General features: G+C 51.2%; 1 protein-coding gene across 2 annotated transcripts in view; it reads left to right on the top strand.

Annotated features, from left to right (window-relative positions):
- LOC119971925 (synaptojanin-2-like) overlaps positions 1-7,558 on the top strand; it is a 206,679-nt gene extending 199,121 nt beyond the window's left edge. Inside the window, exons 26-27 of one of the 2 annotated variants that reach the window (XR_005461948.1) lie at positions 2,430-2,635; positions 6,642-6,866. Coding sequence is in view for 1 of the 2 variants with exons in the window: in XM_038808263.1 (XP_038664191.1) it covers positions 2,433-2,635; positions 6,642-7,184 (746 nt within the window). In the remaining variant the exon portion in view is untranslated. Of the gene's footprint in view, positions 1-2,429; positions 2,636-6,641 lie in introns of both variants that reach the window. The other variant, XM_038808263.1, reaches the window with a different exon arrangement.
- Positions 7,559-26,706: the final 19,148 nt, after the last annotated feature.

Genomic DNA, 26,706 nt, shown 5'->3' with positions numbered 1-26,706 from the left:
CTTTGTAATTAGAATAGTAAGAAGTCTTACAACACCAGGTTAAAGTCCAACAGGTTTGTTTCGATGCTTTCAGTGCGCATGAGGATTCACCTGAGGAAGGAGCTGTGCTCCGAAATCTAGTGATTCGAAACAAACCTGTTGGACTTTAACCTGGTGTTGTAAGAATTCTTACTGTGCTCACCCCAGTCCAACGCCGACATCGCCACATCATAATTAAAATGTAAGACATGGGAGCCAAAGTTGGTTACACAGCCCCTTGAGCCTGCTGCACTATTCAGCAAGACCATGGTTCATCTTCAACGCCAATTCCACTTTCCCGCTTAATCTCCATATCCTTTGACAGAGTCCAAAAGTCTCTGAGTGCAAAGATTTCTCCTCAACTCAGTCCTAAATGGATTGACTTGAGACTGTGCCCCTCATTTTAGATTCTCAAACCAGGGAAGCATCCTCCCACCATCTGATCTGCTAAACCCTTTCAGAATCTTCTATGTTTGAATGAAATCACTTCTCATTCTTCTAATCTCAATCTCTCACCATTTGATAACTGTGTTGTCCCACCGATCAATTTAGTGAACCTTTGTTGCAACCCTCTAAGGCAATTATACCCTTCCTTAGGTCAGAAAATCCAAACTGCGCACAGTATTCCAGGTGTGATCTCATCTGAGCAGTGTGTACAACTGCAGCAAGACTTCCTTGCTCTGGCACTCCACGTCATTGCAACAAAGACCATCGTACCATTTGCCTACGTAATTGCTAATTGTCTGTGTTTCTTGTGCAAAGACACCCGAATCCCGCTGAACACGAACTTTAAATATTTTTGCACCATTTAAAAGATATTGGGCTTGATTCTCCGTTGGCGGGATCCTCCATTTCGCCGGCAGTGCCTAAAGTGGGAAGCCCCATTAGCCGGCTGCCGGGATGGAGAATCCTGCTGCTGGCGGCAGCGCACCACCTTCGCTCTCCATAGCTCATTGAACACAAGGCCAACTTGGGACCCGTGCATTGTCCGGCTAGACACAGCAAACACAGACCGTGGCAAGAGTTCAGTGCATTCCTGGCGTGGACAGCTGAACAATTTGTTAATAGTTCAAAACTTCAGTCCAAGACACTGGTCTGGACCATCCATTCATCTGACTCAAATGTCGACAGCTGTCGCCTTTACTGAGGTCTTACATCACTGGAATCAGCTGTCAGGCTGTGATCTCCCTCTCCCCCTCTGTCTTTGCCAGGCCTCCAACTTACTCCAGCCATCTGTGCAGCAGACTTGATGGGCTGAATGGCCTAATTCTGCACCTATATCCTATCAACTATATCTTATGAACCTCTGACCTTTCATCAGTAGAATCCTGAGAGTTTGGAATCCCCTCATGAGTGTGAGAAGTATGTAAGCGACAAATTGCATCTTTTGTGATCAATTAATGAGAGTTGGGGCGCGATTCTCCACTTGGGAGATTCTGTTCTCCCAACGGAGCTGAATTGCAACTAATTTGTGCTCCCAATCCCTCACCATGCAAATATCCTGATAACAGTCTGCCCAATAGCGAGGTCCTGCTGTGGGCCACCTCCCACCTGCATCGTAATTCTGCCCCCCACGCCTAGATTATCTGGGTTCCCCCCCCCCCCCTTATCCCAACTACGGAGGTGACTGACCCCCCATCCCCCCTGAATTCCCCTAAATATAAGGACCCCCCTCTAAATAATGATTTCCCAGGATAGATGTTGGGAGCAACTTCCTTAAGGAATTACCCTCTTTTCCCACCACGAGGTCCACCTCGTCAGGGCCACGTCTGTCCATATCGATTGTAATTCTTCCCCAGAGGACCGGAGAACCACGTGGGCCCAGAGAACTTGGTGCCCGGCACACTAAATGGTTGCGAATGGGCATTAGGACCCGTTTGCATCCTCCCACTGGTACAAACCTTGATCCTGACGCCAGGGGGGGCATCAGAAATGGATCGGCGCCTTCTCCCCGACACTGGATTCTCTGCCGCATTGGGATCTCCGCTGAGAGTGGACGAGAAGCCAGCCCTTGGTATGCCTGCAAATGTAGGACTAGACTTGAGAAAGGTGGCACAAATAGCGTGTCATACACACGTGCCATTACCTCCCACAGGTCTTCCAGCATTATCACTAGAACCGCTGTCCACATCTAACCTCACTACAGCAGCAAGTGCTGATGTGTGCAAGAGACTAGTTTTGAGTATTTTATTTCGGTCAGCGCCCCTAGACTATACACAAGATGTGATAAAAATAATGGCATTCACTTCGAAACAAACAGGGTTGTCGATGTTGGTCTGCCTCACCGTTGATGTAAACAGGATAGATACGTAAGCAAAGTACTTGTCTTCCCCACTGAATAAACCTGTACAACTGTGTTGTTAACAGCACTGGACACCAAAGTAGTATTTTTTTACATTCCCTCTCTGTGTCAGGAAGTTTGGATTCAGCAGCCAAGGCAAAGCCATCTCTAATACAGTCAATTCGCAAGTCCCAGTCTAATACAACTCTTCCTCCCGAGCACGATGGAATTTATTCTGCTCCTTCAATGCCTCTGTTGCTGGCACAATCAATTGTTCAAAGCCATTCTTCTGCAAGACCATTCCCTCCAAAAGGAACAGGGATAAAAAGTGACTTGGTAAGTCATTTCAATTATCTTTGATGGTGATATTTTTGAAATGAAGGATGTCTATCAAGCACTCTACTCGTTTTTGACCCCTAGGGCGCGATTTTCTTGTTGTGTTGCGCTCAAGCGAGAGCACAACGCGGCTGGAGAATCCCGGGAGAGCTCTCCAGTGGATCTCCCGACAGGCTCCGTGCTTCTTGGGATTCACCGAAATCCAGCGAGACATCAGTCAGAACTCTGCCCGAAATGGACGGACCAAATGACGCTCACGGAAATAGGTCGTAAACCTACCTGCCCGGGATCCAGCGGCCTCCCTTGATTCTCTGGCCATCCAGGAAGGCTGCAGCCGGGCGCCGATCAGTGCTGGTCCACACAAACGTGGACCAGGAGGAACGGCACCCAGGGTTGGGTGGGGGCCTCCAGGGCCATCGGAGACCCCTGGGTGGTCGGGTCAGTGTAGGGTGGTCCCTTGGCCCTCCCCCTGGAATGTGGGAACCTTGACTACCCAACTGGCACCTTGGCACTGCCACCATGTCGCTGCCAAGGTGCCGGGTGACACTGCCAAGTTGGCAGGAGCACTGTCCGAGTGCCAGGGTGGCACTGCCAATGGTCGGGGCCAAGGCAATGATGTCCGTGAAATGAGGGTGGGGGGGGGTTTGAAGGGGATGGGGGGAATGCAGTTCTGGTAAGTAGCGGCCTCCGGGAGGTTGGGGGGGGTGACTGGTGGGGTCCTGGAAGGGAGTTGGTGCTGTTAGGGGGCTTGGGGTGCCTGAAGAGGGGGACCCCATAGCAGGGTGTCCTCACTTGGCGGGGTTTGGGGTCGTGTCCATGTGTGTGGGGAGTGACATTACCCATGTGTGGGGGTGGGGATGCGGGGGACCCACAAGCTCACTTAGCGATTGGGGCACCCTTTCAGCACAGGGCTAAATCGCTGGCTTTTAAAGCAGACCAAGGCAGGCCAGCAGCACGGTTCAATTCCCGTACCAGCCTCCCCGAACAGGTGCCGGAATGTGGCGACTAGGGGCTTTTCACAGTAACTTCATTTGAAGCCTACTTGTGACAATAAGCGATTTTCATTTCATTTTTCAAATGGCAGCCCGATCTCTGAGTTCAGTTCCTCAGTGCTCAAAAATAAATTTAAAATGTGGGCTAAACCAGTGAGAAACTCCCCAGGGCTCAAAAAAATGACAAGTGTCATTGAATAGCGGTGGGGAACTCGCCAGCAGAGCCGGCGGGAAACTCCCTGAAAACCCCTCCATAAATTAACTTCGAAATCTTTGAGGAGAATCGCGCCACTGGTGTCAGCATTAAGCACCCTCCCAGGTCAGTTCTATTATGATCAAGTGTGGTGTGCTCCTTTACTGTGAGTGAAAAATGTGTCTTGACTTTAAGCTTTCTTTTGTTCATTTGGCAATGAATTGTAAGGAGTATTTTTGCATGTGGCTGTGGATTAGTTTCAGACTTTCTCAGTTTCTTGAAAATGTGTATGGCCTGCCCATGCAGAAGGATGATTTTGCATTAATCTAGGCAATTTGAATCAAACGTCCAGAGCTAAAATTTGCAAGTTTTCCATTCCTGCCCCACTGAACTCATTTCTTTCCAACTTGACATGAAATCCACAAACAGAACTGTCCGGGTAGACCCATCATATCAGCCTGTCCCTCCCCGACTGAACTCATTTCTTCCTGACTCCATTCTCTTGCCCCTTGCCCAGTCTCTCCCCACCAACATTTGTGATTACTCTGATGCCCTACGGCGCATCAACAATTTCCAATTTCACAGCCCTAACCACCTCCTCTTCACTATAGAACATAGAACATACAGTGCAGAAGGAGGCCATTCGGCCCACCGAGTCTGCACCGACCCACTTAATCCCTCACTTCCACCTTATCCCCGTAACCCAATAACCCATCCTAACCTTTTTTGGACACTTAATGACAATTTAGCATGGTCAATCCACCTAACCTGCACGTCTTTGGACTGTGAGAAGAAATCGGAGATACCAGAGGAAACCCACGCAGATACTGGGAGAACGTGCAGACTCCCCACGGAGAGTGACCCAGCAGGGAATCGAACCTGGAACCCTGGCGCTGTGAAGCCACAGTGCTAACCACTATGCTACTGTGCTGCCCTATGGACGTCCAACAACTCTACACTCCATCCTCCCAGCAGGAGGGTTTGAGAGCTCTCCGCTTCTTCCTCGGGTAGAGGCCCAAACAATCCCCATCCAAGACCCCTCCTTTAACTGCCTCACTTCCTGCAAATAAAAGGTGGCTTGCATCTTTTTGAGGAGTATGTGGAGCAGTTCAGTTCTACTTCTACCCTCTCCCACAATTCTTTCTCCATGACATCTATAACTATATTGGTGTCAAAATCCAATACATTTCAAACCCTCTTCAGTTCTGAAGAACAGTCATCAGACTCGAAACGTTAACTCTGTTTCTCTCCCACAGATGCTGCCAGACTTGCTAGGTCTTTCCAGCCTTTTCTGTTTTTGTTTTCGATTATGGCATCTGCAGGATTGTGCTTGTTTTATTGATTTATTTAATGTTAATATAGATCAGATTCTAATTTAATATAATGACAGATTCCTTTAATGCCATGTTCCCTTGGTTCATTTTATCCCCTCTAATTATATAATAATTATTCATTTAACTAATCTCATGTGATTTAATATATGACTGCAAAAATTCAATTATTTAAAAATATTTCTTAATCTATTTATCCTTTTCTTCAAGGACTTTTATTGGCTTGTCCTTTGTGTTTACCATGATGCCATTTTCTCAAATGCTCTTGACGTTTGCATTGCTCGGCATTGTCAATTCTGCCTCCACTCTGTTTAAATTCCCTCACTCCTTCCCTGTGGGGCTCTCCATTGTCAATTCTTTTTTATAAATAAATTTAGAGTACCCAATTCATTTTTTCCAATTAAGGGGCAAATTAGTGTGGCCAATCCACCTACCCTGCACATCTTTGTGTTGTGGGGGCGAAACCCACGCAAACACGGGGAGAATGTGCAAACTCCACACGGACAGTGACCTGGATCGAACCTGCGTCCTTGGCGCCGTGAGGCAGCAGTGCTAACCGTGCGGCACCGTGCTTCCCCTCTGCATTGTTAATTCTGCCTCCACTCTGTTTAAATTCCCTCAGTCCTCCCCTGTGGGGCTCTCCATTGTCTTACCTGGTTTAGGTGTCAGTTCACCTAGTCCAGCACAAAGGGTTGATTTAGGCCGGAGTTTCCATGATCACATTGGAATCACGTTGGAATTACCTGAACCCCGAAAAGAACCTTTTTACCGTATTAAACCCCCCCCCCCCCCCCCCCCCCCCCCCCCAAAACCAAAGAATGTAGCCGTGTTTTAAAAAAACAATCGGGGGAAAAAGAGCGGTAACCAACTGATTGTTAACCGAAGTATAAGCGATCAAACCAAATGAATTAATTATTTTTCCATTGTCATATGACATTGCTCGCCCGTTTCATAGAATTTACAGTGCAGAAGGAGGCCATTCAGCCCATCGAGTCTGCACGAGCCCCTGGAAAGAACACCCTACCCAAGCCCCACACCTCCACCCCACAAGCCCCTTTATCCCCGTAAACCCACCTTACCTTTTTGGACACTGAGGGCAATTTAGAATGTCCAATCCACCTAACCTGCACATCTTTGGACTGTGGGAGGAAACCAGAGCACCCGGAGGAAACCCATGCAGACACGGGGAGAACGTGCTGACTCCACACAGACAGTGACCTAAGTCGGGAATCGAACCTGGCACCCTGGAGCTGTGAAGCAACTGTGCTAACCAATGTGCTGCCATTTCAAACTACATAGAGTACAATTAGGGCTAAAGTAGTGTTTTCAGAACAGTATCACAGATTTTAGTGAACCGTGCAGTAGACAAAGCTGGAGTTTCAGCTGGAAAATACAAAATATGTGACCGTTGTAGTACTTTGGCCAATTGTATTTTTTATTAATGTAATATATTGGACTCAATTTGTAACAAGCATGTTCTTACCTCACAGTACCTCAGTTCAGAGGCTGGGAATAACAAGGAACCCAAGTCTTATCAAACAGCTGCACCAGGTTCTTGCCCACCGGACACCGCAGCAACTTGTAGCAGAGCTTCTGAAACATTCAGGCAACTGCTCTCGCAGTCGCTGCTGAAGTGTAGACTGGACCCAGAGGAGCAGTGTGCCAGCGACAGCACATCGCGTGAACTTCATCATAACCCAGACACAGAAAGTGGAACCTCTGCTCCAATAGCACCTCCTCGCAGGAAGAAAACTGCAGCACCCCACTCTCAAATTGACTTTGTTGTGAAAGCGTTCCAAAGGAATCCGGCACATGTTGCTGCGTGTCAGATACAAGACGATGACCGTCCCTTTAAACTGTGCAGTACCAACACAGAATTTAGCAACAAATCTCTTCAAGAAAGTGCACCTCAACACTGTAACTGGATGGCAGATGCCTCTAAATTATTTGACCCATCCAAACATCAAAGCAACCTTAATACAAAACTGCCCAAGTTGAGACAAGGCGTGAATGATACTGAAACGAGCATTTGAGCTCGCTGCTGGTTTCAAAGATGAAGGAATCTCTCAAAAGGGCTTGTGCAAGACCTGGAACGATGAATGCTATTCTTCAAAAGTATTACAGCAAACTTTGAGTGCAAGGATCAGACTCTAGGTTTATCGCAATAGTTTAAACGGGCGACTCAGTGGTCTTAAACAGATATCTATGATTCCTGTTTGATCTACGGCGAACTGAAGGATTTTCGTATTATTTGAATAACCTTTTCTTATCACATGGTTTAATGGATATTTCTGAGCAACAAATGATGTATTATACTGATATCGCTTGGAAACCAGAATCATCTCAATTTGTCACAAACCTTTTCACAAGTGAAAGAAGTAAACAAAATCACTCAATATTAGTCTAATTGATTGTGTGTTTCAAATGAATTATTTTTGTGTATTACTTTTTTCGGGGGAACAAACAGAAAGCAGTGGCGCATGCCCAAATGAGTGGATAATCAGAGAGTCAATTACTCTAATTCTCCCAATATCAAATGTCTTCTACATGTTGTGTTAACCAGAGGCCAGGTACACCTTGGCATAGTGGATGGAAAGTCAGGGCTGATGCACACAGGAGGCTATTGGGCCCATTTTGATTTGCCAGCTTTTTGAAAGTGTTATTCAATTCATGCCACTTTCCTCTTTTCCTTTTCCCTGCAAACATCTTAGTTTCAACTACTTATCAATTCCTCTGGGGACGTTACTATTAAATCTGCACTCTCTAACCTTTCAGACAATGCACTCCAGATTGTAGCCTCTTGCTCTGTTAAAAAAACATCTTGGGCCAATTCTTCCAAGCAGTGGTAGTCAGATTGTCACTCCACTCCGATATACTTACCCTGCACTGGAGCTCCACATTTATCGCCTAGACTTCCGAAATGGGGCTCCTGAGAAATGTGGAGAGTTCCTGCTCCTGGAGTCTGTTATGTTACTGGGTTTAAGTAATATATGTTGTTACTAACTGTAGATGATGTTAAAGAACACTCGAGTCTTTGGAGTAAACTGAAAGAATTTATTAAGTAACAATAAAACTAATAAATGAGTTTGACACTCCACTGACCTAACTCTAGCAATAAAGTAAGGATAAATAACTGTACAAACAGTATCAATGCTACACGTGGAGCGTAATTCTCCGATCCCGCGAAAAATCGGGAAGGCCGTCGTGAACTCGGCCGAGTTTCACGACGGCCTCGGAGGCTGCTCCTCTCACCTTATTCACCCCCACCTGGGGGGCTAGGAGCAGCCCTCTGTAAATCTCGGCCGCCGGGCCTTGACGCTTGCGACAAGACGACGCGCCGAGAATGACGCGGCTGGCGCGCCTAAGTGACGTCACCCGCGCATGTGCAACTGACGTCACGACGGCTGACGGCTCAAACCCGCACATGCGCGGTTGCCTTCTTCCTCTCCGCTGACCCGCAAGACGTGGCGGCTTGATCTTGCAGGGCGGCGGAGGGGAAAGAGTGCGTCGCTTTGAGACGAAGGCCCGACGATCGGTGGGCACTGATTGCGGGCCAGTCCCCTCCCGAGAACGGCTGTGGTGCTCACTCCCCTCTCCGCCTCCCACAAGCTTCAAACGGGCCTTTGGCGCCGATGTTCACGATGGCAGCGACTAGGTGTGGTTGCCGCCATCGTGAACTGGTCGCGAATGGCAGGCCACTCGGCCCATCCGGGCCGGAGAATCGGCGGTCGCCGTGAAAAACGGCGAGCGGCGATACTTCCGAGCGGGGGGGGGGGGGGGGGGGGGGGAGAATCACGGGGGGCGCCAGGGGGACGTATCGTGAGTCGCCCGGCCCTCCCGCGATTCTCCCATAGGCGTGGGGAGTGGAGAATCGCATCCGTGGTGTCTAGGCTGTGATCTTACTCTGCTACATTGCTGCTATCTGATAACTCCTGCATGGAAAGGGTACTAGAACTTTTGGAGCTCAGTTATATAGTGGGTTTTGTAAAGCCCTCTGGTGGTAGTGTTATAGCTAGGTGTGTTGATTAACCCTTTAGTTACGTGTCTGTCTACATATCATTACAGAGTCCTTGGGCGCGATCTTCATCCTTGTTACATTTGTGCTCAAACATAATGAGGCCGGTGAATAACGGTAACCGCACCAGGTGGCAAACAGTTTGCGAAGCAACAGGCCCGCTCCCGTCGTGGAGTTCGGGATCTCTCCATAGCGTGACGCAAAACCGATTATCGCAACTTAAGCCCCCATTTCCATCCAATTAACGAGAGCCTTCAGCGGCCTCCCCAGCAAGTGCTCACACTGGTGCCAATTAGTACTCCTTTTGCAAAACCCGAACCTCGCGGAAAGGCTTCTGTGAGGAGGTGAGAATCAATCTTTGCTCACAGGCAAAGAGCCCGGGGGCGCTAGGCTTCCTTCCCCTGTGCTCAGCGGGGGCTGGGAGACCCTGAGCTGGGGTGGGGGGACCCTCCGTGGGGGTGTGCCACAATGGGAGGGTGGGGGGCATCTGGAGGAGTAATCGCCGCTGCACCACCATGCCAACCCCTGGATCGTGTGTACCAGTTCCGGGGGCTGCACTAGCCTCTGCCTGTCGGCCTCACCGACCACACATAATCACTGCCGACTGTACATAATCACTACCGACTGCGAGGCCTATGGTTGCGCGGCTGAAGGCTGTTGCTAATAGCGAATTGGCAATCGTGGTTAGGTGAGCACTTCACACAACCCAAGTGGATTCCCATGGGTGGGGCCTAGCATTCCAATCACACCTTGATGCCTCGACACTGTGCTTGAAAACTGCAGGAGGCAAAACCACACATGTAGCAGCCAACATCTGAACACCCAGGGGATAGGACACAGCTCCGGGGATCGGACCATGGCCAGAGGGTGGATGGGTGCCACGGGGAGGGAGGGGGCTTTCCTGGAGAGATGGGCAAAGAATCTGGCGGTCAGCCCCCATTGCAGAAGATAGTGGAGGAGGCATCATACTGCTTGTGCAAAAAGCTGTTTAATGTGCCGTACAATACGCAGCACGGTAGCACAAGTGGATAGCACTGTGGCTTCACAGCGCCAGGGTCCCAGGTTCGATTCCCCGCTGGGTCACTGTCTGTGCGGAGTCTGCACGTTCTCCCCGTGTCTGCGTGGGTTTCCTCCGGGTGCTCCGGTTTCCTCCCACAGTCCCCAGACGTTCAGGTTAGGTGGATTGGCCATGCTAAATTGCCCTTAGTGACCAAAAGGTTTAGGAGGGGTTATTGGGTTACAGGGATAGGGTGGAAGCGAGGGCTTAAATGGGTCGGTGCAGACTCGATGGGCCGAATGGCCTCCTTCTGCACTGTATGTTCTATGTTCTAATACTGCACTCCCGATGGCCCAACCCCCTTCCCCACTCCCTACCTACCCCCCCCCCCCCATCCCCTCCCCCTATCCCAGTGTCCTCAGTGATCCTCAACGTGCTTGGCCCTCCTAGCTCTACTACTACGTCTTGGTGTTTCCCCAGGATGCACATCTGAGGTGGAGGCAGCCGGCTGGTTACCTCATCCTGTGGTCCTCGATGCCCCTGTCGGGGGCGCTCTGCGGCCGGAGGGCCCCGGCTCACTTGTGGGCGGCACATGCACAGCCGTGCCGGCCTGTCCCGTGTGCAGGCTGCAAAACGCAGCCTCACCAGAGGTGTGGAACTCGAGAAGAGCTGCTGGCCACTGTCGCCACTCCATGTGTCAGGTTCGGCTTGGCACCCAGTGTCTACTTCCTCCGATCGGTGCCATTAGGGCCCTGTGGTCACTCTCCTGAATCCCTGAGGGAACAGGACATCTCTCCTGACCTCCACTGCGTCCAGCAGCCTCCCCAGGTTAACATCCCCGAATGTTGGGGCTGGTTTCCTCAGCGCCATTGTTGCGAGCTGGCTGAGCAAGTCCAGTTTTAAGTGCGGCCCGACCATGTTAGCAGGGAGCTGGCGAGCGCAATCCCAGCCAATCAGCCGGCATGTAGGGTGGAGAAGCCCGTGAGGCCTCGTTAAGTGGACCAATTAACGTTGAACAATGTTGCCGGCCAAGCGCCGGGAAACTCGGAAATTCCCGCTCGCTGCAGCACTTGGAAATTTTTCCGGAGAATCGCACCACTAGCTTCGAAATGTCGGATCATAGGGAGAAGCAATGCCAGGTCCCCTTTTTATGGAATTAGCTGCGGTACTCTGGTGTCTTTAGAGGGTTCAAAGTCACATTGACAAGCTAGGAGAGATGGAATGTGCGCCAAGTATGTTGGTAAGGTGGTGTGGGGGCTTAGTCGGGGTTTGAGAAGGTAGTTAGGGGAGGGTGGGTATCGTGGGGAGTTGAGGAGGCAGTCAGAGGCTGGAGAGGCTAGTCGGGATGGGAGGACATAGTTGGATGGGCGTGTGGGGGGGTGGGGGGGTGGGGAGGCGGTGGGTGGAGGTCACCCAGGAGTTAGAGCTAATTTTACTCATGTTAACGTTTTTGTGGTAACAATTCTGATAAGATAAATTATCTAAAGTTGCCAACTCTAATTCAAGAGGGTGGAATTTTCCAATCCTTTTTCAGAGTATAAGCGGTGTGTAGCGTTCCAGATGCACAACCGGGTTTTCCCTCCAGATTTTCTGACACTATGCACAGAGAATCAAGGGGCCATGGTTTCCACCATCACTCTGGCAGGGCGGGGCCTGATAATAGCAATACCACCAGCTCCACAGAGATCGGTACACCACCTTTAAAGAATGCCATGATCTGCATTAAGAAGAACTGCCCCCCCCAAGCACTGGGGCAAACTCCCCACCTCCAAACGCATTGGGACAGCCCCCCCGCCAACTGCCCAACAAGCACCAGGGTACCCCACCCCACCCCCTGCCCCCAGACACAGAAGGGGAATCCCCCAAATGCGTCTCCCCAGAGGATGGTTGGACACTACTCGGGCACAGATCTGTGGCTCTGGCACTGCTAGGGTGGCACTGCCAAGGGGATGTGCCAGGACAATGCCCAGGCATGTGTTCCCTCTGGGGGCTATGCTTGCCTTGCCCCCCCCCCCCCCCCCCCCCCACCTCATGTTCCCCTCAACTGCTTCACATTTTACAGAATCTGTTGTAAACATCACGTCAGCGGAATGAGAGTTCCCTATGGAGGAGCATATTGCAGGGAAGCCATTTCAATTTATTTCAATGTAGTTAAAGGATGGGAACCTTATGGCATCACTGGTGCGGTGTGGGAAATATCTCATTCCCGTGGTCCCATTTTCGTCTGAGGCAAACAATGGCTGAAAATCAACCCCCCCCCCCCCCCCCCCCCCCAGAGTTTCAGAGGATTCCAGATTCAGGATAATTTCTCAATGGAAGTTGAAATTTCCCAGGCAATTCCTGCGGAGTCCTTGTGTTGGGTCTTCCGAGTGGTCCCCAGCACATCTTCAGGGATACCTCCGAGGTGCAACCATCCAATGACCGGAAGATCTAAACCATCATCTTCCCTCTGGTTTATGGTGACATCTGAATAAGTTTCTTCAATGTACTTCAACTTGTTGTACTAACTGGGACATATTGAGACCAGATTTACAACTCAAACCGAGCATCAATGAGATGCTGTGGGCCATCATCCACAGCAGTTGAATTGTATTCACCCAAAATCTGTACCCTCATTTTATAGCTTGTATCTCACTCTACCATGTTATAGCTTGTGTCTCACTCTACCATGTTATAGCTTGTATCTCACTCTACCATGTTATAGCTTGTATCTCACTCTACCATGTTATAGCTTGTATCTCACTCTACCATGTTATAGCTTGTATCTCACTCTACCATGTTATAGCTTGTATCTCACTCTACCATGTTATAGCTTGTATCTCACTCTACCATGTTATAGCTTGTATCTCACTCTACCATGTTATAGCTTGTCTCACTCTACCATGTTATAGCTTGTATCTCACTCTACCATGTTATAGCTTGCATCTCACTCTACCATGTTATAGCTTGTATCTCACTCTACCATGTTATAGCTTGTCTCACTCTACCATGTTATAGCTTGTATCTCACTCTACCATGTTATAGCTTGTATCTCACTCTACCATGTTATAGCTTGTATCTCACTCTACCATGTTATAGCTTGTATCTCACTCTACCATGTTATAGCTTGTATCTCACTCTACCATGTTATAGCTTGTATCTCACTCTACCATGTTATAGCTTGCATCTCACTCGACCATGCCTACCAAACCGGGCCATCAACTCTGGTTCAATGAAGAGTGCAGGAGCCTATGCCAGGAGCAACATCAGGCATACCGAAAAATGAAACGTCAACCTTGACACAGCACTCGTGGATGGGAAATTTCCACAATTTAGCAGATTTCCAACATTGGGATCACAGAATTCCACCTTCAGAATCATTTTTCATCCCTCACTTGACCTTGGGGACCTATCACTCAGCCTGTTTCTTATGAATCCACTGCTTGTCTCACTCTCTCTGTGACTGGGAGATGGGTTTGAGAGATTTGGGAAATTTCTGTGATTGGGAGATGCAATAGTAGCATCCCACGTAGCCACTGCTCCCAAGTAGCCGCTGCTCCCAAATAGCCGCTGCTCCCAAGTAGCCGCTGCTCCCAAGTAGCCGCTGCTCCCACGTAGAACTTGCAGAGTGCCTTCTGATGGTTGTCACTGTGGGAGTCACTCGCTTGAACAGGGGGGAAATGGGGGGCTCTGACCTGTGCGGCTGGGATCCATGGAGGGGGGGGGGGAGGTGGTGGAAGTATGAGAGCAGGGCCAAAGGATTGGGGGAAGGGGGAGCAGGGCTACGGTGGTGTGGAGGATCAGGATTGAGGAGTGGCACCAAATAGGAGGGAAGAGTGAGGTAGCGGACAGAGAGATGGGTATGTGGATAGGAGCTGGGCTATGTCAGGGTGGGAGGAGTGGGGCTGTGAGCCGAAGGGATGATTGGGACCAAGGGCTGTGGTTTGGACCCTGATAGCCACTCAACCCCCACATCACTCACCTCCCACATCACTTACCTCCCACGCCAATCATCTCCCACATCAATCACATCACTCATCTCCCACATCAATCACCTCCCACACCAATCACCTCCCACACCAATCACCTCCCACATCAATCACCTCCCACATCACTTACCTCCCACATCACTCACCTCCCACACCAATCACCTCCCACATCAATCACCTCCCACATCACTCACCTCCCACACCAATCACCTCCCACATCAATCACCTCCCACATCAATCACATCACTCATCTCCCACATCAATCACCTCCCACATCACTTACCTCCCACATTACTCACCTCCCACATCACTCACCTCCCACATCACTCACCTCCCACATCACTCATCTCCCACATCAATCACCTCCCACATCACTCACCTCCCACATCACTCAACCCCCACATCACTCACCTCCCACATCACTCACCTCCCACATCACTCCCTTCCCACATCACTCAACCCCCACATCACTCACCTCCCACATCACTCACCTCCCACATCACTCACCTCCCACATCACTCAACCCCCCACACTACTCACCTCCCACATCACTCACCTCCCACATCACTCACCTCCCACATCACTCACCTCCAACATCACTCACCTCCCACACTACTCACCTCCCACATCACTCACCTCCCACATCACTCACCTCCCACATCACTCATCTCCCACATCAATCACCTCCCACACCAATCACCTCCCACATCAATCACCTCCCACACCAATCACCTCCCACATCAATCACCTTCCACATCAATCACCTCCCACACCAATCACCTCCCACATCACTCACCTTCCACATCAATCACCCCCCACATCACTCACCTCCCACATCACTCACCTCTCACATCACTTACCTCCCACATCACTCACCTCCCACATCACTCACCTCCCACATCACTCACCTCCCACATCACTTACCTCCCACACCAATCACCTCCCACATCAATCACATCACTCATCTCCCACATCAATCACCTCCCACATCAATCACCTCCCACATCAATCACCTTCCACATCACTCACCTCCCACATCAATCACCTCGCACATCACTCACCCCCACATCACTCACCTCCCACATCACTCACCTCCCACACTACTCACCCCCACATCACTCACCCCCCACATCACTCACCCCCCACATCACTCACCTCCCACATCACTCACCTCCCACATCACTCACCTCCCACATCAATCACCCCCCACATCACTCACCTCCCACATCACTCACCCCCCACATCACTCACCTCCCACATCACTCACCTCCCACATCACTCCCTTCCCACATCACTCACCCCCCACATCGCTCACCCCCCACATCACTCACCTCCCACATCGCTCACCCCCCACATCGCTCACCTCCCACATCGCTCACCCCCCACATCGCTCACCCCCCACATCACTCACCTCCACATCACACCTCTCACATCACTCACCTCCCACATCACTCACCTCCCACACTACTCACCTCCCACATCACTCCCCTCCCACATCACTCACCTCCCGCATCACTCACCTCCCACATCACTCCCCTCCCACATCATTCACCTCCCACATCACTCACCTCCCACATCACTCACCTCCCACATCAATCACCTCCCACATCACTCACCTCCCACATCACTCACCTCCCACACCAATCACCTCCCACATCAATCACCTCCCACACCAATCACCTCCCACATCAATCACCTTCCACATCAATCACCTCCCACACCAATCACCTCCCACATCACTCACCTTCCACATCAATCACCCCCCACATCACTCACCTCCCACATCACTCACCTCTCACATCACTTACCTCCCACATCACTCACCTCCCACATCACTCACCTCCCACATCACTCACCTCCCACATCACTTACCTCCCACACCAATCACCTCCCACATCAATCACATCACTCACCTCCCACATCACTTACCTCCCACACCAATCACCTCCCACATCAATCACATCACTCATCTCCCACATCAATCACCTCCCACATCAATCACATCACTCATCTCCCACATCAATCACCTCCCACATCAATCACCTCCCACATCAATCACCTTCCACATCACTCACCTCCCACATCAATCACCTCGCACATCACTCACCCCCACATCACTCACCTCCCACACTACTCACCCCCACATTACTCACCCCCCACATCACTCACCCCCCCACATCACTCACCTCCCACATCACTCACCTCCCACATCACTCACCTCCCACATCAATCAACCCCCACATCACTCACCTCCCACATCACTCACCCCCCACATCGCTCACCCCCCACATCGCTCACCTCCCACATCGCTCACCCCCCACATCGCTCACCTCCCACATCGCTCACCCCCCACATCGCTCACCCCCCACATCACTCACCTCCACATCACTCACCTCCCACATCACTCACCTCCCACACTACTCACCTCCCACATCACTCACCTCCCGCATCACTCACCTCCCACATCACTCCCCTCCCACATCATTCACCTCCCACATCAATCACCTCCCACATCACTCACCTCCCACATCACTCACCTCCCACATCAATCACCTCCCACATCACTCACCTCCCACATCACTCACCTCCCACATCAATCACCTCCCACATCACTCACCTCCCACATCAATCACCTCCCACATCACTCCCCTCCCACATCAATCACCTTCCACATCACTCCCCTCCCACATCACTCACCTCCCACATCAATCACCTCCCACATCACTCACCTCCCACACTACTCACCCCCCACATCACTCACCCCCACATCACTCACCTCCCACATCACTCACCTCCCACATCACTCACCTCCCACATCACTCACCTCCCAATCACTCACCCCCCACATCACACCTCCCACACCAATCACCTCCCACATCACTCACCCCCCACATCGCTCACCCCCCACATCGCTCACCCCCCACATCACTCACCTCCCACATCACTCACCTCCCACATCACTCACCCCCCACACTACTCTCCGCCCACATCACTCACCTCCCACATCACTCACCTCCCACATCACTCACCCCCCACATCGCTCACCCCCCACATCACTCACCTCCCACATCACTCACCTCCCACATCACTCACCCCCCACACTACTCTCCGCCCACATCACTCACCTCCCACATCACTCACCCCCCACTCTACTCTCCGCCCACACTACTCACGTCCCACATCACTCCCCTCCCACACCAATCACCTCCCACATCATTCACCTCCCACATCACTCACCTCCCACATCATTCACCTCCCACATCACTCACCCCCCACATCGCTCACCTTCCACATCACTCACCCCCCACATCGCTCACCTTCCACATCACTCACCCCCCACATCGCTCACCTCCCACATCACTCACCTCCCACATCACTCACCCCCCACACTACTCTCCGCCCACATCACTCACCTCCCACATCACTCACCCCCCACACTACTCTCCGCCCACATCACTCACCTCCCACATCAATCACCCCCCACATCACTCACCCCCCACATCGCTCACCTCCCACATCAATCACCTCCCACATCACTCACCTCCCACATCACTCACCTTCCACATCAATCACCTCCCACATCACTCACCCCCCACACTACTCTCCGCCCACATCACTCACCTCCCACATCAATCACCTCCCACATCAATCACCTCCCACATCACTCACCCCCCACATCAATCACCTCCCACATCAATCACCTCCCACATCAATCACCTCCCACATCACTCACCTCCACATCACTCACCCCCCACATCACTCACCTCCCACATCACTCACCCCCCACATCACTCACCTTCCACATCAATCACCTCCCACACTACTCACCCCCACATCACTCACCCCCCACATCACTCACCCCCCACATCACTCACCTCTCACATCACTCACCTCCCACATCACTCACCTCCCACGTCACTCATCTCCCACGTCACTCATCTCCCACATCACTCACCTCCCACATCACTCACCTCCCACATCACTCCCTTCCCACATCACTCCCTTCCCACATCACTCACCCCCCACATCACTCACCCCCCACATCGCTCACCACCCACATCACTCACCTCCCACACAACTCACCTCCCACATCACTCACCTCCCACACTACTCACCCCCCACATCACTCACCTCCCACATCACTCCCCTCCCACACAACTCACCTCCCACATCGCTCACCCCCCACATCACTCACCTCCCACATCACTCCCCTCCCACATCACTCACCTCCCACATCACTCCCCTCCCACATCACTCCCCTCCCACACAACTCACCTCCCACATCACTCACCTCCCACATCACTCACCTCCCACACTACTCACCCCCCACATCACTCACCTCCCACATCACTCCCCTCCCACACAACTCCCCTCCCACATCACTCACCTCCCACATCGCTCACCTCCCACATCGCTCACCCCCCACATCGCTCACTCCCCACATTAATCACCTCCCACATCGCTCACCTCCCACATCACTCACCTCCCACATCACTCACCTCCCACATCAATCACCTCCCACATCACTCACCTCCCACACTACTCACCTCCCACATCGCTCACCTCCCACATCACTCACCTCTCACATCGCTCACCTCCCACATTAATCAATGTTTTGTAAAGGTTTAAGATTTAAGTCTAATTCATAAAATGTTTCCCTCGGGAAAACAACCCTTTTATTCATCATCATTATTACTGCTTTTCCAATCCAAGTCTATGCAAGATGGATAAAAGCCAGTGGTGGGGAAGGTGGGAAAGGAGGAGGGGATGAGTGAGTGTGTGCGGAGGTGGGGGGGTTTGCTGAATGAGGATTGGAGGGATGAATGAATGAGTCAGTGTGGGCTGAGTGGTAGGACATGAGTGAGTGAGTGAGCACAAAGAACAAGAACAAAGAAAATACAGCACAGGAACAGGCCCTTCGGCCCTCCCAGCCTGCGCCGATCCAGATCCATTATCTAAACCTGTCGCCTATTTTCCAAGGATCTACTTTCCTCTGTTCCCTGCCCGTTCATATATCTGTCCAGATGCATCTTAAATGATGCTATCATGCCCGCCTCTACCACCTCTGCTGGCAAAGCGTTCCAGGCACCCACCACCCTCTGCGTAAAAAAGCTTTCCACGCACATCTCCCTTAAATTTTCCCCCTCTCACCTTGAAATCGTGACCCCTTGTAATTGGCATCCCCACTCTTGGAAAAAGCTTGTTGCTATTCACCCTGTCCATACCTCTCATAATTTTGTAGACCTCATCAGGTCCCCCTCAACCTCCATCTTTCCAACGAAAACAATCCTAATCTACTCAACCTTTCTGGAGGTGGGTTAGGAAGAGGGGTGTTTGTGTGGTGGAGGGAGAGAAGCTGATTATAATGTGAGTATGAGGTGGTACGGTGGCACAGTGGTTAGTACTGCTACCTCACGGCTACCTTCTGCTGACGATTAATTTTCCACGAAGAAGTTGACGAACGGTTGCCACCTCTGGGCGAACCCTAACAGTGACCCTCTCAAAGCGAACTTGATTTTCTCCAAACAGAGAAAGCTAGCCATATCAGATAGCCAGGTCTCCGACTTCGGGGGCTTTGAGTCCCTCCAAGCTAACAGTATCTGTCTCCGGGCTACCAGGGAAGCAAAGGCCAGAACGTCTGCCTCTTTCTCCTGGATTCCCGGGTCTTCCGACACCCTGAAAATCGCCACCTCTGGACTCAGCACCACCCTTGTTTTTAACACCGTGGACATGACATCTGCAAACCCCTGCCAAAGTCCCCTAAGCTTAGGCCATGCCCAGAACATGTGGACATGTTCGCTAGTCCTCCCGCACATTTTGCGCACCTGTCTCCACCCCAAAGAATCTGCTCATCGGGGCCACCGTCATGTGAGCCCGGTGAACGACCTTAAATTGTATCAGGCTGAGCCTGGCACATGTTGCGGACGCGTTGACTCTACTCAACGCGTCTGCCCACAGACCATCCTCTATCTCTCCTCCCAGCTCCTCCTCCCACTTGTGCTTCAGCTCCTCGGTCTGAGTCTCCCCTGACCCCATAAGTTCCTTGTAAATGTCCGAGACGCTCCCTTCTCCTATCCACCCTCTGGAAACTACCCTGTCCTGAAACCCCCTTAGCGGTAGGAGCGGGAAGGTTAACACCTGTTTACATAGGAAGTCCTGTACCTGCAGATACCTGAATTTGTTCCCCTCACTAACCCAAACTTCTCCTCCTGCACCCTCATACTTGCAAAGTTCCACTCTATAAACATATCCCCCATCCTCTCAATCCCTGCTCTCCGCCCTATCTGGAACCCCCAATCCATACTTCCTGGGCATACCGGTGATTATTACAGATTGGGGACCAGACCGATGCTCCCTCTGCTCCCACATGTTTCCTCCATTGCCCCCAGACTCTCAGGGCCGCCACCACCACGGGGCTGGTGGAGTACCGTGCCAGCGGGAGTGGCAGAGGTACAGTTACCAACGCCCCCAAACTGGTGCCCTTGCATGAAGCCGTCTCCATACGCTCCCATGCCAACCCCTCCCCCACCACCCACTTCCTGATCATGGCTATATTCGCTGCCCAGTAATAGTTACTAAAATGTGGCAGCGCCAGCCCGCCCTCTCCCTGACTCCGCTCAACCATTACCTTCCTTACCCGCAGGGTCTTGCCTGCCCAAACAAAGCCAGAGATCACTTTGTTGACCCGTTTAAAAAAGGACTGCGGAATAAAGATGGGGAGACATTGAAACACGAACAAGACTCTCGGGTGGACCGTCATCTTCACCGTCTGCACCCTCCCAGCTAATGACAACGGGAGCGCGTCCCAGCTCCGAAAATTGTCCTTCATTTGGTCCACCAGCCGGGCCAGATTTAATTTATGCAGCCGGTCCCATTCCCGCGCCACTTGAATGCCTAGGTACCAAAAGCTTCCCCCTACTAATCTAAACGGCAGCTCCCCCAATCACCTCTCCTGTCCCCTTGCCTGGACCGCAAACATCTCACCTTTTCCCATATTTAGCTTATACCCTGAAAACCGGCCAAATTCCCCAAGAAATCCTCATGATTTCTTCCATCCCCTCTAATGGGTCCAATACATACAGAAGCAGGTCGTCTGCATAGAGCGTGACTCTGTGCTCCACCCCCCACCCCCCCTACCAGACCAGCCCCTTGAGGCTCTCAGAGCAATTGTCAACGGCTCTATTGCTAGCGTGAACCACAGTGGGGAGAGGGGACATCCCTGTCTTGTCCCCCGATGCAGTCTAAAATAGTCCAATGTTGTCCTATTCGTCCGTACACTTGCCACAGGAGCCTGATGCAGCAACCTGACCCAGTCAATAAAGCCCTGCCCAAATCCAAACCGTTCCAGTACCTCCCACAGATAATCCCATTGTACCCAATCAAAAGCCTTTTCTGCGTCCATTGCGATCACGACCTCCACCTCCCTACCTTCCGGGGGCATCATGATCACATTTAACAACCTTCTTACATTGGCCACCAACTGCCTACCCTTAACAAACCCCATCTGGTCCTCCCCAATAATGTCCGGAACGCAATCCTCAATCCTGGAGGACAAAATTTTGGCCAGCAATTTGGCGTCCACATTCAACAGGGATATCGGCCTGTAGGACCCACACAGCTGCCGGTTATTGTCCTGCTTCAGAATCAGCGAAATTGTGGCCTGTGACATCGTCGGGGACTGCACCACTCTTTCTCTTGCCTCATTGAACATCCTCATCAACACTGGCCCCAATATCCCAGGGAACTTTTTATAAAACTCCACTGGGTACTCGTCCGGCCCCGGGGCTTTACCCACCTGCATGGCCTTCAGACCCTCCACTATCTCTTCCAACCCGATCGGGGACCCTAGCCATTCTACCAGCTCCCCGTCCACCTTAGGGAAATTCAGCCCCCCCAAGAAGTGCCTCATCCCCTTCGGCCCCATAGGGGGTTCCGACCTATACAGCCTACCGTAGAAATCCCTAAACAACTTATTCACCCCTGCTGAATCTCCAACCAGGTTCCTGTCTCCGTCATTTACTTTCCTTATCTCCCTGGCTGCCTCCCTCTTTCTAAGCTGCTGTGCAAGCATTCTGCTGGCCTCTCCATGCTCATAGATCACCCCCCTCGCCTTTCTCAGCTGCTCCACTGCCCTCCCTGTGGTTAACAAACCGAACTCCGCCAGTAACCTCCGCCCTTCCCTTCAAAGCCCTGCCTCTGCAGTGTCCGCATACCTCCTATCGATCTGTAGTTTCTCCTTAACCAGTCGGTCCGTCCCCGCCCTGTCCACCTTCTCCCTGTGGGCCCGTATTGAGATCAGCTCCCCTCTGACCACCGCCTTCAGTGCTTCCCAGACCACCGCTGCTGAAATTTCCCCCGTGTCGTTGATCTGCAGGTAGTTCTGAATACATTTTCTCAGCCGCTCGCACACCCATTCGTCAGCCAAAAGTCCCACATCTACCCTCCAGTGCGGGCGCTGGTTACTGTCTTTACTAACCTGCAGGTCAACCCATTGCGGAGCATGGTCTGAGAATGTAATCGCCGAATACCCCGTGTCCACCACCCCTGCCAGTAAGGCCCTGCTGAAAATAAAGAAATCAATCCGGGAGTGCACTTTATGCACATGTGAGTAGAAGGAGAACTCCTTTATCTTCGGCTGCCCAAATCTCCATGGATGCATCCCCCATCTACTCCATGAACCCTTTTAGTTCTTTTGCCATTGCTGGCACCCTACCCGTTTTCGAGCTTGACCGGTCCAAGCCAGGGTCAATAACTGTGTTGAAGTCCCCTCCCATGACCAACCTGTGCGAGTCCAGGTCAGGTATCTTCCCCAGCATCCTCTTTATAAACTCTACATCATTCCAATTTGGCGCATGCACATTTACCACCTGTACCCCCTCCAGTTTCCCACTGATCATAATGTACTGACCTCCCACATCCAAAACTATTCTACCCGCCTCAAACACCACCAGCTTATTGATCAGGATCGCGACCCCTCTAGTATTTGAATCTAGTCGCAAGTGAAAGACCTGACTGACCCAGCCTTTCCTCAATCTAATCTGGTCAGTTGCTCTAAGGTGCGTCTCCTGCAACATTACCACGTCCGCCTTCTGTCCCTTAAGATGCGCGAACACATGGCCTCTTGACCGGCCCATTTAACCCTTGAACATTCCACGTGATCAGCCTAGTTGGGGGGTTCATTTGCCCCCCCCCCCCCATTCGCCGATCAGCCATCCCCATTTTTGGGCCCGCCTACAGCCCATGCTCCGCGCCTCCACCAGCCCGCCCCAGGCAGCCTCTGCCCCCGACCTCCTCTCTGTCCCTTGGTCCAAGTCCCTCCCTCGTCAGCAGAACAATTTCACCCCCCCCCCCCCCCCCCCAGTAACAACACCCTGTAACCCAATCCCATTGATAAACTGAACATATGCGCACCCTCCACTGCGCTTCCGTGCGTGAACTAGCCCGCCCAGCTAGCTTGGTGGCCCCCATTCCTGGTGCCGGATAATCTCCCACCTATTGTTCCTTCCCACCCCCCACCCCAACATACTCCAACATCAAACAATCCCCACACAATTGCCCGACAGAAAAACACCAAAATCTAAGCAAGCACACCTCCATCCCCCAACAGTGCAAATGAAAACCTTAACTCACTCAGCTCTGCAACTGGTCCCAAATCAATACAAAAGGCATTACAAACAGCTTCCACAAAATGAAGAACGAGAAACTTTTTTTTGAAAGAACAGAGAAATAAAAAGAAGAAAAAACACGAACGTTGCAGCAAAGTTCAAAAGTTCTCAGTCCACCACCAATCCTTTCCTTTTCACGAAGTCCAGCGTGTCCTCAGGCGACTCGAAATAAAAGTGCTGTTCCTCATACATGACCCAGAGACGGGCCGGATACAGCAGTCTGAACTTCATCTTTTTCTTAAAAAGGATCGACCTAATCTGGTTGAAGCCTGCTCTCCTCCTGGCCACCTCCACACTCAGGTCTTGGTAGATCGGCAGGATACTGTTGTCCCACTTACAGCTCCGTGTCTGCTTGGCCCAATGTAGAATGCGCTCCTTATCCAAAGTACCTGTGGAATCTCACCACCATTGCCCTCGGGGGGGGGGTCTCCCTCGCAAGTGCTCTGTGAGCCCTGTCCACCTCCAAGGGTCGGGACAATGCCCCATCCCCCAGCAGCTTCTCAAACATATCTGCGATGTATGCCCCAGCGTCCGCTCCTTCAGACCCCTCCGGGAGCCCAATGATTCTCAAGTTCTGCCGGCGGGACCTATTATCTAGATCCTCCACCTTCTCCAGGAGCTTCTTCTGCTGGTCTTTCAGCATCCTCACCTCCAACCCCACCGCAGTTTGATGTTCCTTCTGCTCAGCCAGCGCCTTCTCCACCTTCTGGATCTCCCGATCTTGGGCGTCCAATCTATGCTCCAGCCGCTGAATCTACTCTTTTATCGGGTCCAAGCAGTCCCGTTTCTGCTTAGCAAAGTCTTCCTGAATAATTTGCATCAGCTGCTCCGTTGACCGCTGGGTCGACAAACCAGAGGTCCGGTCCTCCACCATGCTTCCTCTCGGTGCAGCTTCAGCCCAAGCCTTCTCGGTGTTTCTGTTTCTGTCTTTACGAGCACTTCTAGTCCTTCTCTCCATGCACTGATGTGGGAATTCAGTACACAATTGCCTCTGTCTTCAGTTTTACAGTTCAAGTCCTGTAGAAAATCGGAGGAAAAGGTCCAAAAGTCCGAATCGAGCAGGAGCCACCAAATGTGCGCCTTACTCCTTCATAGTCGTCATCGGAAGTCCCCCATGTTGATAATTGTTGTCTGCGCCTTGATTTTGGGATAATGTTGAATCAGTGATGTGACTGAACAGGTTGATTGATTCAATGCAGTTAGTGCAAGTAATACAGGATAATGTCCGTACTAACAACGTAACACGGCCTAGATTATGAACATGCAAAGTGAAGTGAAGGAATATAGCAGTGCTTCGCAAACTATTTTCCACTGTGACCCCCTTTTAACTCCACCTCCTTCCCCAGGGCAATCAGGGTTGGGCAACAAATTCTGACCTTGCCAACGAGGCCTACATCCCACGAACAAATATATTACAAAACACTTGAAAATTAACATGACCCAGATGCCAGTCCATGCTGACACATGGGCAAGGTGTCCTGGGAGATGGTGAGATCCAGAGTGCAGGATGAAGTTCCCTCTCCCTCCTTTTCTGTAGCCACTCTGCCTCATCATTAAGGGTTTGGGTTGAAACGTGTGGCAGCCCGGTGGACAGGTTATCGCCATTTTGAAAGATGGAGGCAAACTCCTCCAAGTCATTAATGTCAATGCTGCAGAGCTTCAATGAGAGCTTCAGCGTGTCTTTGAAGTATTTTCTTTGTCTTCCCCTGGAACACTGACCATTTGCGAGTGTAATATGTGAACTTTAATCATGTATGTTGAATGTTATTATGCTGCTTTATTACTGTTTTCATTTTTGCTGGCGCTTCGCTTGTGTTAAACTTTGAGGGTTTTTTTCCATATATTTGCCTGCTTAACCCGCTGCAGTGCAGGTTTGTCCACAGTGCTGTTAGGGAGCAGGTTCTGGGTTTCAATCCAGCAACAGGCACTTGGTACATCATAATATTCAAGGCCATGCGCCAAATGCTGGCAAATGGGTTTAGGTAGGCAGGTCAGGTGTTTTTCATGTGTTGGTACAGACTGTATGGGCTGAAGGATCTCTTCTTCACCGTGTATTTTCTGCGATTCTGAACAGCAAAGAACTGGCAAATATAGTTCCAAGTCAGGATGGTGAGTGACTTGGAGGGAACTTGCAGGCGGTGATGTTCCCAGGTATCTGCTGCCCTTGTCCTTCTAGCTGCTAGTGCTAGCATGTTTGGAAGCTGCTCTCGAAGGAGCCTGGGTGAGCTATTACAGTGCAACTTGTAGATGATACACACTGCTGCCACTGTGTGTCAATGGTGGAGGGAGTGAATGTTTAGATTGGTGGATGGGGTGCCAATCAAGGGGCCGGTGCTTTGTCTTGGATGGGGTCAATCTTCTTGAGTGTTGATGTAGTTGCATTCATACAGGCAAACGCAGGTATACCATCACGCTCCTGACTTGTGCCTTATGGGCAGACTTGGGGAGGGGTGGGGCGGGGGGGGGGGGGGGGGGGAAGGGGGCATCAGGGGATGATGAAAAGAATTCCCAGCCTCTGACCTGCTCTTGTAGCCACAGTATTTATATGGCTGGTTCAGTTCAGTTTCTGGTCAATGGTAACCCCCAGGAAGTTGATAGTGGGGGATTCAGTAATGGTAATGTTGTTAAATATCAAGGGGAAATTGTTTGATGTTCTCTTGTTGCAGATGTCCATTGTTTGGCATTGCTGTGGCACAAATGTCATTTGCCACTTATCAGCCCAAGCCAGCTGGTTGAAATATAGCTGGTACAGCAGACTGCCACAGAATTGATGCATTGTGATGGCTGCCAGGTTATCAGGCATTGATCTCCATGATGTGCTGCCTATGGACACACACTAGCTGCTCATTAAGAAAGTGGAATCCTCTGGTTCTTGTAGATGGCAGAATTGATGTGAAACACGTACAAATC

Source organism: Scyliorhinus canicula, chromosome 1, assembly GCF_902713615.1.
Source record: "Scyliorhinus canicula chromosome 1, sScyCan1.1, whole genome shotgun sequence".
In the NCBI taxonomy this organism is placed as follows: Eukaryota; Metazoa; Chordata; class Chondrichthyes; order Carcharhiniformes; family Scyliorhinidae; genus Scyliorhinus; species Scyliorhinus canicula.
This window is presented reverse-complemented; position numbering and strand designations above follow the sequence as displayed.